The 14827-nt window shown below is 39.8% G+C and overlaps 2 protein-coding genes across 17 annotated transcripts in view; both read right to left on the reverse strand.

Annotated features, from left to right (window-relative positions):
* Positions 1-5769, reverse strand: part of TSG101 (tumor susceptibility 101) — a 42711-nt gene extending 36942 nt beyond the window's left edge. Inside the window, exon 1 of one of the 2 annotated variants that reach the window (XM_036259041.1) lies at positions 5591-5769. In XM_036259041.1, the coding sequence (XP_036114934.1) occupies positions 5591-5632 (42 nt within the window). In that variant the 5' untranslated portion in view covers positions 5633-5769. The remainder of the gene's footprint in view (positions 1-5590) is intronic. The other variant, XM_036259040.1, reaches the window with a different exon arrangement.
* Positions 5770-9805: 4036 nt separating this feature from the next.
* UEVLD (UEV and lactate/malate dehyrogenase domains) overlaps positions 9806-14827 on the reverse strand; it is a 48802-nt gene continuing 43780 nt past the window's right edge. For 9 of the 15 annotated variants that reach the window (XM_036259124.1, XM_036259132.1, XM_036259131.1 and 6 more), the window contains 3 exons: positions 14489-14552; positions 11742-11865; positions 9806-10805 (listed from right to left, as the gene is read on the reverse strand). In XM_036259124.1, coding sequence (XP_036115017.1) covers positions 10638-10805; positions 11742-11865; positions 14489-14552 — 356 coding nt within the window. In that variant the 3' untranslated portion in view covers positions 9806-10637. Of the gene's footprint in view, positions 10806-11741; positions 11866-14488; positions 14553-14827 lie in introns of those variants that run through there. The other 6 variants (XM_036259120.1, XM_036259125.1, XM_036259128.1 and 3 more) reach the window with 6 other exon arrangements.

A 14827-nucleotide genomic window follows, 5' to 3' on the forward strand; every position in this document is an offset into this window, starting at 1 on the left:
AATCCATGTTCTCTCTCATCCATGTTTCTGTCTCTCTCTCCCTCTCCCTTCTTCTCTAAAATCAATAAAGGACAAAAAAAATTAAAAAAAAAAAAAGGAGATTAGGAGAAGTGAAAGAACCAGCAAAGAGACAGAAGGAACAGCAGGAAGTGGAGGTAAAGTTTAGGGGAAAAAAATCATGAAAAAGATCATAATTTCTAGATCCAACTACTAATTCACAGGAAATAAGAGGGCATAGGAGCATATATATCAAACTACACCAGGGTGATGCAATTAGCAAATTGCAAATCATGGGAGCTTCTATAGGACAAATGAACCAATTTTGTCAACAAATTCCATAGGGTAAAATAGAAATTGGACCCTGGCCGGTGTTGCTCAGTGGTTGGAGCATCATTCCCGTGTACTGAAGGGTCACAGGTTCAATTGCTGGTTAAGAGCATAAACTGGGTTGCAGGTTCCATCCCTGCCCCATCGGGGCTCATGTGGGAGGCAACCAATCTGTATCTGTCTGTCTGTCTCTCTCTTCCTCCCTCCCTGTCCCCCTTTCCCCCCTGTCTCCCATGTACCCCTTCTCCCCCCCACTTCTCTAAAGATCAGTGGGAAAAATATCCTCGGGTGAGGATTAACCAAAAAAAGAAAGAAAGAAGGAAAGAGAAAAAGAAAGGAAGAAAGAAATGGGCTCATGACCTGATGAGTAGATAAATAAAATGTGCTATATTTCATAATAATGGCATATTAATCATTTAAGGAATAAAATACTGATACATGCTAGCACATAAATGTACTTTGAAAACATGCTAAGTTTTCTAATGAATATCAACTTTAATATGATCAAAACTGAACTCCTGCCCTGGCTAGTTTGGCTAAGCAGTTAGAGCGTCGGCCTGCGGTCCAGAGAGACCCGGGTTTGGTTCCCGCTACGGGCACGTACCTTGGTTGCAGTTTGTACCAGGCCCTGGTTGGGTCGTGCGAGTAGCAGCCACTCGATGTGTCCCTTTCAAGTCTCTCTCTCTCTCTCCCTCTCACTCTATCTGAACAAAATATGAAAAAATGTCCTCGGATGAGGATTAAAAAAAGAAACTGAACTCCTTATCTTTCTCCCAAATGTACCCCTCCCAAAGTTTGCCATATCTACATCCTTCCAGCTGCTTAAAACCAAAAACCTTGAAGTTTTTGGTGCCTCTCTTTACTTCACATTTGCAGTGAAAATCCGGTTAGCTCTACCTTTTTCCAGAATCTGATCACTTCTCACTACCTCCACAGCTACAATCCCAGTAGGCCACCATCTGGGTTATTATAACAGCCTCTTTATAGGTATCTCCGCATTCTTTCTTAACCTCCTACAGTCTAGTCTTCCCATCATACTCCAAGTAAATGCCAAAGTCCTTAAAAAGGCCTGCAGGACCAAAGTCTGCCACACCTTTATTTACCACTACCATCCCCTTGCTCACTTTAGTCCAGCCACCTTCACCTCCTTTGTTGTTCCTCTATCATGTATAACAAGCTTCTGTCTCAGGCTCTTTGCACTTGTTTTTCCTTCTTTCTGGAATGTTCTTACTTCAGACTGTTCCAGTCTGCTTCCTCACCTCTTTCAGTTCTCTGCTCAAACAGACCTTCTCATAAAGGCCTTCCTGTAGTATTCTATATGTAACCCATCGCACCCCACCAATGCTCTTCTACTGTTTCCCTTTCCTACTTTCCTTTTCTCCAAAGCACTTATCACCTTCCAACACACAGTACTTACTGAGTATTTTATTGCCTTCTATGAGAATCTAAAACCCAAAAGTGTAGTTGTTTTGTCTGTTCACTTTTGCATCCCTAAAACCAGAAACAGTGTGAGGCACATAGCAATCTTTAATGTGTCAGCTCTCTCCTACCTGTTCAGTATTGACTCCACCACTAGGAATGCTGTAGCTACAACATGTAAGAATACAGGTAGTTGCCTATGTGAAAAACTTAAAAGTTACTTGTGTAAAGCAAGATGGACTAATGGTATAAAAATACCTCTATAAATTGTTAAAATCATGATAGAGAAGTGTGTTAACTAAAACTTATATTTAAGTTGGAAGCTAAGATAATGTTCAAAGAAAAACATGATCTATAATAATAATATATAAAAAGATAATATAATGTTATATATCAGTTGTATCCCAAAGTAAAATAAAAAGATGTAAGTCAAGGCAGGTGGCTCAAAGTACCATGATGGGTGTGGCAGTCCCACAATCAGATAAAAAATAAAGAACTACCACTTGTCTAGGGTACTGGCTGGCAATTCCTACACTGAACTACACCCAACTGAAAGAATAACACCTGAAGCTAGCCCTTCACCGGAGGATGAAATTTACAAATTGCTTCTATTATCCTACTTACTAGTCCTACCACCTAGTTACAGGCTGAATAGAAAAGATGCTGATACTCAGAATTGACCTCATCACTTGTAAGAGACTCAGTTTTTCAGGTACTGGGCCAACAACTAAATGATAGGTAGAATGCCCTCTCCCATCTCTTCCCTACATCCTTTTTGTTCTTAGGGTAAAAAGAGGTTGGAGGGAGAGGGAGGCAGGTTCCTCTAGAGCAACAGTTCTCAACCTTTTCAATGCCACAACCCTTTAATACAGTCCCTCATGTTGTGGTGACCCCCAACCATAAAATTATTTTTGTTGCTACTTCATAACTGTAATTTTGCTACTGTTATGAATTGCTATGGGAAATAATGTGTTTTCCGATGGTCTCAGGCGACCCCTGTGAAAGGGGTTGTTCGACCCCCAGGTTGAGAACCGCTGCTCTAGAGGAAGCCTAGGAATCTTAATTATGGTTTTTAAAATTCAAAACCAATATTTGAATATTCTTGTCCTTATATATAAATACTTAATACTATGCTATCAATTTAAAGATCAAAAATGACATGGAACAGATACTCTTCAATTACACAGTATGTAAAACAATGTACTGTTTTTTAAAAAGTGATATATAGCCCTGGCCGGTTTGGCTCAGCAGTTAGAGCGTCAACCCATCCATGGACCAGAGTCTTGGGTTCGATTCCAGTCAAGGGCATATACCTGGTTGTGATTTAGTCCCGGCCCTAGTCTGGGTCGTGCAGGAGGCAACCGATCAATGTGTCTTTCTCATGTCCATGTTTCTCACTCTCTAGCTCGTACGCTCTCGCTCTCTCTCTCCTACTCTATCCGAAGATAAATGGAAAAAATATCCTCGGGTAAGAATTTAAAAAAAAACACCTGATATATAAATGTTACAACACAGATCTGGGACACGATCGTCTAGGGCTCCTCAAAACTTTCTCTATAATTAAGATAACTATTTTATCAAAAGAAAATCAAGACGCCTAGAAGATACTATACAACTAAGAGAAGCAGTATTTTGAAAACTGTCACTTTCTCCATAGAGGTTATGTTCTCTTTAACCAAAGATCATGGACTAAGAAAAATTTTTTTCAAAGAAATAAGCTTAGCCCTAGCCGGTTTGGCTCAGCGGTGAGAGTGTCGGCCTGCGGTCTAGAGAGACCCAGGTTTGGTTCCCGCTAGGAGCACGTACTTCAGTTGCAGTTTGTCCCTGGCCCTGGTTGGTCGTGCAGGTGGCAGCCACTCAATGTGTCCCTTTCATGTCGATGTTTCTCTCTCTCTCTCTCCCTCCCACCTATCTGTACAAAAAATGGAAAAATGTCCTCGGGTGAGGATAAAAAAAAAAAAAAAAAGAAATAAGCTTATATACATAATAGTGTTTTATTAATATTGAAAATTGTTCACATTACTTCAATTTCTATCATTCTTGCTCTAACATCTGAAGCTAAGCCAGCACATTAAAAAAATTCCACTCTCAATCACTTCACATACATCTTATTCCAATCAGGCTTGGTAAATTTAGGGGAAAAAACACCAAATACCCAGTTCCCTCTGCTATAAGATGCCATATTTGAAGTAATTACCAAAATAAACCACGGCTTTAATAGACAAAATGCCTACGTGTGTGTGTGTGTGTGTGTGTGTGTGTGTGTTATACCAGTTTGGAACTGTGAAGATTATAAATTAAGTTCAAAGCAAATAAATTCATGTTATAAGAAGCACACAATTAAAGATAGTTACTCTATGGCCAACAGACATGAAAAGATGCTCACTAGAGAAATGCAAATTAAAACCACAAAGATATCACCTCACACCTGTCAGAGTGGCTATCATCAATAAATCATCAAGTGATAGTAAGGATGTGGAGAAAGGGGAGCCCTCATGCACTATTGGTGGGAATGCAGATTGGTGCAGTCACTGGAAAACAGGAAGTTCCTCAAAAAATTAAAAATGGTACTTCCTTATGATCCAGCAATTCCACTTCTGGGTACATATTTGAAAAAACCAAAACATTAATTCAAAAGAATGTATGAATCCCTATGTTCAGTGCAGCGTTATTTACAATAGCTAAGATTTGGAAGCAACCCAAGTGCCCATCAGCAGGTGAGTGCATAAAGTGGAGTCTATATGCAATGAAATATTCCTCAGCTACTAAAAAAGAATGAAACCTTACCATTTGCGACAACATGGATGGACCTAGAGGGTATTAACACTAAGTGAAATAAGTGAAACAGAAAGACAAATACCGTTTGACCTCAGTTTTATGTGGACTCTAAAAATTTAAACAAAATAAACGAACAAACAAGACAGATACAGACTCACAGAAAATAGACTGATGGTTGCCAGAGGTGAGGGAAGTTGGGGGGCTGGGTAAAAAAGGTGAAGGGATTAAAAAGTACAAATTCATAGTCACAAAATAGTCCTAGGGATGTAAAATACAGCATAGGGAATACAGTCCATACTACTGTAGTGAGTATGTATAGTTTCAGATGGGTGGGTGCTTGAAATATTGAGAGACCACTCTGTAAAGTATATAACTGTGTAATTACAATGCTGTGCGCCTGAAACTAATGCAAATAAACACCGAACGTAAATTGCAATTGAAAAACAAAATTTAAAGAATAAATGAAAAGATAGTCTCAGCAATTCAAAGTTCCTTAAGTGGTCATGTAATTCTATTTGTTTTACCCGAGGTAGAGAGGTACCGGCATTTTGGCTTCTCCGGGCGATTGTATTTAAAAGTAGGTCTATTCACCAGCAGTTAGGGTCTTCCCGCCGGTGGGGCAGTGAGCTGTGCGAGGAATACAAAACTGGAAGTCTCAGGGGCCTCCGAGGGAAGGGCGAAGGCTGGTGGATCCCTACACTGGCGAGCAGGACTGCCCCAGATCGAGAATTAAGTACAGTCTTCTCTTTCTGTTTATAAGCACTGAAATGAGAACTACACTGGCCCACAGACTGCTCCAAACTCAACCCAAAGAGAGGGCGGCGGGAGGCGGGCGGCCTCCGCTCCGCGCCTTTGTCGACAGTCGCCGCCCCGCGCCTTCCCCGGCCGGATTTCAGGTACCGGTCCTGGGCGAAGGGACTCAGGGCTGGGCCGCGGAGGCGCCCGAGGACCACACTGGGGCTCCCGGCCCGCCGGGAGGCTCGCAGGACCGGGGCGGGCCAGGCCGGCCCGGGCACGGAGGGGCGCGGTGGGGGCGCGCCGGGCGGCGAACGCGTCGCGGCCTCACCTTGGACACCATCTTCTTGAGCTGAATCTCCGACACCGCCATGGCGGCCACCTCGCGGCTCCGTCCCGCAGGCAGAGGGTCAGCCGCTCCGGGGCCGCCCAGGCCGCCCCACACAACCGCTCACCGAGTAGCCAGTCCCCGCCCCCCGCCTCTAGCAACAGGAAGTCGGCCGCCACGACCGACCTTCCGCTTCCTTTACGTCACTTCCGAGGTCACCACTGAAGCGGGGTTGGTTCCCACCCACCCGCTGCTCAGGCGCGGTACTCCGTAGGCCCGGTCCGGTCCCAGCGCTGAGGCCAGCTTGTTTCGAGGGACGAAACTCTGAGCTGGGACAAGATGGGCAGGTGTTTCACAGTTGCCCTCAGACTAGGGGAGCAGGTGCGGGGAGGGGAAGAAATACTGCGAAGGTCTTGCCAATGAGCTTGAAGACTGATTCATCAAAAGGGAGAGCACCGGCCTGAGTGGGAGTCCGAAAACCCAGTGACTTGCCTTTGTGATACTAGCAAGCAAATGCACTTCTATCTCGGGCTGAAGTTTTTAAACAATTCTAAGAGGAGAGGCTTGCAATATTTGGTGCCCAGGGTCTCTCTGATTATCAGTTTCTTTTGTTTGTTTGAAGCTTATAAGTTCGTAATACTACATTAACAGGGACAAAATGCAGATCCCTCCTTTATTTCTTCTTTAGGAAACCATCCACCTGAGTCAGAACTTCTCTGTGGCCAGGCATAAACAATAATACAGGCTGCATTCTACCTTGCACTAGGTTTGTGTACTAGCCTGAGCACTGCCAGAGCCCAAGTCTGAGGGCAGGCTCATCTTCAGATCCTCATTGCCTTGCAGAGCACAAGAGTAGTTGATCTTAACTGAATTTCTGCTACCCGTAAAAGTTCTTTATAGCCATTTATATTAGTCACTGCATATCACTACCAGTTTTATAAGTACAGTGGTATTCAAGGTATTGTAAAACTTGATTTTGATGTATGGTAATCTGGATGATTTTATCTACTGCTAATGAGAACAGGCTGTGATACTAATTTCCTTCTAAATTGGCATCCAAGTGAAGGTCACATAGGCAAAGAGGGCGTAATTGAAACCATGTGGAAGCATCATTATAAATTGTTGCACGCACACACAAATAAAAAGTATATTGTTCTTTTTAAATATGGACACCATATGTTAGTAAAGCATACCGCTCCAAACAAAACTATAAGGCAGCCTATCTTGCCACTGCACCTCTTTAATGTCACTTAAAAGCAATGTGGTTTTCAAACTGTTCTTAAAGCCAAAGGTTACTCAGGAGTACCTTCACTTGAAGCAACTCTACTTTTATCAATTGGAGGAGTGTAGGTAATATATTGTGTAAAAAGTTTTCTTGCTAAAAATAATGTTTTAGCCCAGCCGGTGTGGCTCAGTGAGTGTCTACTCATGCACCAAGAGGTCACCAGTTCAACTCCCTGTCGGGCACATGTCCAGGTTGTGGGCCAAATCCCTAGTGAAGGGGCATGCAGGAGGCGGCCACTCGTTGTTTTCTCTTATCAATATTTCTCTCTCTCTCTCTCCCTTCCTTTCTCTCTAAAAATCAATAAAGAAAAAAAAATTTTTAATGTAATTTTTATTTTCTTTATTTTTATTTACATTTACTTCCCCTCCTCCAAGCCAGCCTCTCTTACAAACATGTGATAAATGAGAAAAAAGGCAACAGACTTATTAGTATGGGACTGAGTATATAGCTATGTCCATGAACTCATCGGTTTTCATGTTTTCTTTTCATGAAGTGCATTCTTTGTCGGGTTGTCCAAAACTGAAAAGTAAGTGGTTAAATATAATTTTATAAAGTTTGAAAATAATGAACAAAATCCAGTCTCTTCATTTTACACTAAACCACTTAAAATGAAATAACTAAATATCTTGGGGACCATAGAATTATATGAAATAATCTTTCTCCTCAATCTGAATAAATTTGCTTCCACTCAATAAATTAGACGCGATGATTTTAAAGTCAAAGTTTATTTTTTCACTATTTTTGATATTCAAGGAAAACCACAATGTAAAACTAAAAAATAAAATATTTATTTCTGCTATAATGCCAAAGAATCATTTTAATCAAAGCCCCACTAAAAATCATAACAAGAGACACTGCATGATTTTGGAAAAATAAAAAGTGAAACTTGGCAGCAGCATCATGAATGTCAAATTATATCATAGTGAGCTGGTGGTGGTACCACTTCTTGACCTGTATATGGAATTTACAACATGATTAATAATATTCAACACTCAAGGAATTACTTCTAAATTGTGGGCTTCTAAAAGGCAAGGGCTGTTACTCATCTCTGATTACTCGAATTCAAACACAGTACTTGGAATAATAGTAGGTGCTCAATAAGTATTTGTTGTATTGACATGTTTCTTCTATAATTAATGTAGTGAATTCTTCGCAATTCATCTTTAATACAGTATCTTGTAGTTAAGTTATTGTTTAAGAGCATATTAGTAAAAGTTATCTAATTTCTCATTAGATATCTGATATTAGAAAAGGCTAGTTGTGTTTCTAAAAAACAAAAGAATCATTCTTTCAGTTTTACTTTCATATTTCATACAAATGGGCAATGAGAATACATCATTAGAGCACCAAAATAATCTACTCACTTAGTGTACTTACACAGAACTAATGCTCACTTCTTCAAATGTCCAAGGTTTTTATACCAGTTAACTCCAGTGGGAATCTTTCCAAGCATGTTAAATAGTTTCCTACTTTCTTAAACATGGGATACTGAATATAATTTCACCTTTTATATTTAAGCTCATTGCAAGCATCCATTATTGTACTAACTCAGCATTAGTTTGATTGTTTCTTGTCTATTTAGGATGTATCTGCCCTTATAAACCATTGGGCTCCTATCTCTGACCAGGTTTGGATTTACTTATGTTATGCTGCCAAAGCACCTGAACTTCTTCACAGTACTTAATACATTTTCTTTCTTTCTTTCTTTCTTTCTTTCTTTCTTTCTTTCTTTCTTTCTTTCTTTCTTTCTTTCTTTCTTTCTTTCTCTTTCTTTCTTTCTCTCTCTCTCTCTCTTTCTTTCTTTCTTTTCTCTCTCTCTCTCTTTTTTATCCTCACTCAAGGATGGAAGAGAGAGAGAGAGAGAGAGAGAGAAACATTGATGTGAAAGGGACACATTGAGTGGCCGCCTCTGCACGACCCAACCAGGGCCGGGGACAAACTGCAACCGAGGTACGTGCCCCTAGTGGAACTGAACCCAGGTCCCTCTGGACCACAGGCCGATGCTCTAACCACTGAGCCAAATCAGCCAGGGCACATTTTCAATTGTATATTTATTTGTGACATTTGATTACTAGGCATTCCATACGAGATCATATGGACCATAAGGGCTTGTACCTAGCCCAGGTTTGCTCACCACTGTATCTGCAGTGCCTAAAATGCAGTGCCTGTTGTATAGTAGTCTCCCAGGCAATACTGCCTGAGTAACCAAATAAATAAACACCTCTGTGCATACCCCTCCTCTGTTGTTTGCTGAGGGCGAGTCTGGGAAGTCAGGGAATCAATCTTTCTAAAAACTATGTTGGGGGAAAAAAAGCTCCTACATGAGAATGGAAGAGTACAGAACCCCAGCTTTAGGGTCCTGTGGGGACTATTTTGGCTATTAGGCCTTTTCTCTCCTCTAGTACTTAGAAAAAGATAAGTACCCTTTAACCATGAGATTTTGGTGATGAAAGCTCGGTTTCCTCCTCTATAAAATGATGATGATAATAGTCCCTATTTCAATGAATCACTGAGGATTCAATAAAATAATAAAGAGCTCATCACACTGCCTGAAACATAAGAAGTGTTGATGTTAGTTGTTACTATTAGCTGCAAGCCATATAGTAATAATATGCAATCTTTCACATATGAAGATATTGTTACTGAACCATCACCAAAGCATATGTACTCTGGTCACTTCTTTAGGAGTCATTAAAGGATCTCAGAATAATCAGTCCATCCAACCTCTCTCCCTTAAAACCAGTGGTTTTTATGAAAGCCTCATATTTTAGCTTTTTCAAAATTCTCACCCGAGGATATTTTCCATTTATCTTCAGACAGAGTGGGAGGGAGGGAGAGAGAGAGAAAACATTGATGTGAGAGAGACAGATTGACTGGTTGCCTCCCTCATGACCCCAACCAAGGCCAGGAACTGAACCACAACTGAGGTATATGCCCTGGACTGGAACCGAACCCTCGACTCTTTGGTCCTCAGGCCAACGCTTTAACTGCTTGGCCAAACCGGCCAGAGCCATATTTTAGCTTTAAAAGTAGACTGCTTGGCTTCCCTTCACAATCTATTTTCACTGAAAATACACATTTCTCTATGATTCTACTAATATTACAGTGAGTTTATGAGATGTTAGAGACCTGATATAGCCCAGAAAGAGGTTATAGAAAATTTCAAAAATGACAGTTCCACTGGAAGTTAAACTATAACTTTTCTTCATATATTAAAAAATTTCACTTTCCCTTTTACTATTTTAAAGTACATGTAAAATTATTTTCCATTTTTTGGTAGCCTAATTAATTGAAGAGGGAAAACAAAATGCTTTATTACCATTACTACCAACTGGATTTTAAAGAAACATTAATACCTTAAACTGTGGATCCTTTGTATACCTAGCACAGATTTTATAAATCCATACTGGGCCTTTAGCTTACATGTTTACTATAACAGTCAACGAGTAATTTTCTTCTAAAAACATATTACTTTACAATATTTCTAAAACACCGAATGTGCTTTTAGTTGAGGATACATACTTTTACATGAGGCATATTACAGATAAAGTTTATCTCTGTGATAGGTTTAAAGAACGACACCGATATCTAGACTTTTTTCCCTCCTTATCTAATTCCCTAAGAATTCAAATTACAAAACTAATCAAGAAACTACCCTAACCAAGCAGTTTGTGAGGGTAAGTAATAAGATACAAAAGTTCTCAACCTTAGATATGTTGGCAAAATTAAATGACCTTTCCTTTCAGGTAGCTCTGAATTTGAGACTCAAAGTTTTAACTGTTGTTGAAGACCATGGAGTGATGATGCGCTGCTCTGGAGTTTCTCGGTCACTGGGTCTTCTTTCACTGTGCTTTTGATGACTTCAGATACCCCATTGGTTCCAAGGATGCAAGGCAAACTTAAAAATACTTCACTGTTTATATCGTAATATCCCTGGAATGAATAAAATTATAAGAGATGAATCACTTCGAACAAGTTACTATAAAAAATATGGTTATTTTCTTGCGTTTATAGCCCTAGCATTACAAAGTGATACAGCTGAACTTTATAAAAAAAATTTTTGTTCATTTATTTTCTCAACTCAAGTTATTGTTTCAGAAATGTTTTGTGAGATGGGAAGAACTTGGTCAAAGATAGCCCCTTTATGGGAAGGGAAGCTAGCCCCCTGCAATATGGGTAGCAGACTGGGGGCTAAGAAAATGACTGTCAGAGTAAATTCCCAGGGGAGGGGCACAGCCTAGGCTCTGAGTGCAAATACAATAACCTGTTTTAAGTTTTCCTTTCCATGTTTTATTTCTCCTGGTATTCCTAAGTTTCCAAGAAAAAATTGGTTAAGCATTTGTGCCTAGTCTTAGCTGTGCTTTAGGGACTTTATGCTTGAGATTAAGTGGTAAAGGATACACTGAACTGGAGAGTGCAAACTCATGACCAGCTAAGACCAGGTGGCACATCAGTCTGGGGTGACCTGGCTGACTAAGGTGGTAAATGACCACCAGGAGAGTTTGTCATTGGAATATATAATATTTCTTGAGAGTTCCCCCAAATTACAGAGGAGTAAGGAGAAATGTAGAAGTCCAGAATTTCCACCGCCAAGATGAATAGGGCTTAGACCGAACTGTCTCCTCCCATGTGTTTACTCTAAAAGCTGGTAATATTGAAGACACCAGGTTACAGTGTGAATAGCACCTTTTCTGATTTTATACTAATATAAAAGTTTAAAAATATGATGAGAGCCCTGGCCGGTTTGGCTCAGCGGTTGGAGCATCGGCCTGCAGACCAGAGAGTCCTGGGTTCAGTTTCTGCTAGGGGCACGTACCAAAAAAACAAAAAACCCAAAAAATATGATGAGAGAATGAGAATAGGAATTACCTTTGCTAAAATTGATACAGAATGCACTTTCTTTTTATTATTTACAAGACTGTCAACCAGGTCAGCTACTGATAGTCCAACAGACCAGGACCTTTGACCTTTTATCCTTAATAGTTCCATGGCTCTAGGTTACAAAAAACAAAACAAAACAACAACAAAATCAAAACCAAAATTAATTCAGAAAATGAATAAAACTAAAATGCATTTAGTTTTACCTTCTGTTTAAAATATTAATTATATATTTTTATAACACAGAGATAAGAGTTATACAGTAATTGTTAGGAAAACCTACAGATAAACTAATGATTAAGGTTTTCTTAAAATGTCTGAAAGGCAGTTCACAGAGGGACAATAACATAAAAAGATATTCACCATCACCACTATTAACTAAATATGAGTCAAAACAATAAATACACCAGTTTGCCTATCAAAATTGGCAAATATTAGAGAGATTTGTAACTAGTTTTAGAGAAGCTACAGAGAAACACGCATTTCTATAACAGCTGGTGAGAGCGTAAAGTGATGCAGTCTTTTAGGACAAAGATTTGGCAACATCTGATCTAGAAATCCTTCTTAGGAATTTGTCCTACAGCAGTATGCTCAAGTGTGCAAAGATATACATATAATAATATTTTCTTGCCTTGCTTGAGACAGAAAAAAAATTTGGAAGCAGTTAATCAAAAGTGACTCATTAAATAAATCACTACCCAATGTAGTGCATGAGAATAATAAAGTAGATTTATGTGGACAATATGGAAAATGTCCAAGATTTAATATTAAGGAAACAAAGCAAGTTGCAAGATAATATGAGTAACATTAATCTATTATTATAAAAATAATAAAAAACAGCCCTGGCCAGTTTCTCAGTGGTTAGAGCATCGGCCTGCGAACCAGAGAGTCCTGGGTTCAGTTTCTGTAAGGGCATGTACCTCGGTTGCAGTTTGTCCCCGGCCCCGGTTGGGGTCGTGTGGGTGGCAACCACTCGATGTGTCTCTCTCACATCAATGTTTCTCTCTGTCTCTTCCTCCATCTCTCCCTCCAGCTCTATCTGAAGATAAATGTAAAAATGTCCTCAAGTGAGGATTAAAAAATAATAATAATAATAATAGTAAACAATTATGTTTGCAGAAGCATTAAAAAAAGTATTTGAACAGTGGGCACTAAACTGTTAACAGTGGTTGCTTCTAGAGAATAAATTACCCCAGCTTTTCACTTGCTACTTTATAGATAGCTGCAGTATTTAAAAGTTTCTAAATAGTATATATTGTTTTTTTAACTAATACAAAAATGATATAAATTTTAAAAACATGTTTGAATTTCTTCCTTTTAAAATTTATACATGCAGGGTTATGTAAATAATTAGGTTAGAATGGATTGTACAACATGCTCCTCTTATCAATAAGAGAATCTTCTTTCCAGTTAAAAACCATATGCTGAAGGTTTAAAAAACTAAAAATCTTCACCACTCAGACCACAGGGAAGTATGTCATATGTGATGGTGAAACAACAAATGACAAGAAAATATATGTAGAGTCCAACCTACAGGCTCCATACCCCCAAAAGGCCTCTGAATAAAGCAACAGATACTACAAGGATCTGTGCATTACACTTTGTTTTTGCCTGCTCTTATAATATGGATTATCTGTTCATGTTAGACTAGTTTCTTAATGTATTTATGTGTGATTTATAAATCCATGTTAATTTTAAAGTGGTATGGAGATATTTTCTTCTACATTTAAGAAAATTCTCTCGCCCTGGCCAGTTTGGCTCAGCGGTTAGAGCGTCGGCCTGCGGTCCGGAGAGACCCGGGTTCGGTTCCCGCTAAGGGCACGTACTTCGGTTGCAGTTTGTCCCCGGCCCTGGTTGGTCGTGCGGGTGGCAGCCACTCGATGTGTCCCTTCACGTCGATGTTTCTCTCTCTCTCTCCCTTCCTCTCTCTCCCTCCCACTCTATCTGTACCAAAAAAAAAGAAAAATATCCTCGGGTGAGGATAAAAAAAAAAAAAAGAAAAAAAAAGAAAATTCTCAATATCCTCGGAAACATATAGAGCAGTAAAATCACTGTTGTCAAATCAGAAACCTATTCTACCCTTTCTTTTTAATTAAAATATTTTTTATTATTTTGTTACAGATGTTTCTCCTTTTCCCCTAATTGACACCCTCCTCCCAATCCCCCCCAACCCTGCCCCATCCCCAGCATTGTTGTCTATATCCATGGTTACACATACATGCATATAAGTTCTGTGGTTTATCTCTTCCCTCCTCCCCCCACCCTTTCTTTCTTTCTTTCTTTCTTTTTTTCTTTATTGATTTTAGAGAGAATGGAAGGGAGAGGGAGAGAGAGATAGAAACATGGATGAGAGAGAACACTGATTGGCTGCCTCCTGCATACCCCCCACTGGGGACTGGGCCCACAACCTGGGCATGTGCCCTGACCGGGAATTGAACTGGCGACCTCTTAGTGCATGAGTTGATGCTCAACCACTGAGCCACACCGACCGGGCTCTACCCTTTCTTTAAATGTCAACTCTATATCTGAAATAAAGTTAGCAAAGCACTCTTAGATCCACTCTGAGGTAAGAAATCAAAGAACAGAAAACAATGGTCTCTTGTACTTTTGGATTTGTCCATACTAGGTCGTTTTGTCTGCAGGAGCCTGGTACGTACATGATGTGTAAATAGCTCTTACGTTAGCAATGAAGGACATGATTGTTAGTTGGATAAATGCAAATTTATACTCAGTGTTACCTGTTGGACAGCTGCACCTGAGAATTATGACTCATTACTTCTTCTTGGCCACCCCATTTGGTAACTAAAAAGTAAATGGAAAATTAATTGTATTTTGTCAATAACTCTCTTAGGATTAAGATGTGATAAATGATTGTTTGCAGTCAAGGCACCTGTATTAAACATTACAACCCCCCCCCCCGCCCCCTTTTAGCAATAGTTACATTTTTCACTGATGACACTAAATGTGCTATACCAACTGCTTGGGATAAGGCTTTGAGATGCAATCCCCAAAACACATGATCCCCAAAGTCTACTTCCTTACCTGATCTCTCTCATCAATAATAGTTCTACCTTGGT

The sequence above is a fragment of the Molossus molossus genome, unplaced genomic scaffold (assembly GCF_014108415.1).
Source record: "Molossus molossus isolate mMolMol1 unplaced genomic scaffold, mMolMol1.p scaffold_m16_p_13, whole genome shotgun sequence".
NCBI classification, from domain to species: domain Eukaryota; kingdom Metazoa; phylum Chordata; class Mammalia; order Chiroptera; family Molossidae; genus Molossus; species Molossus molossus.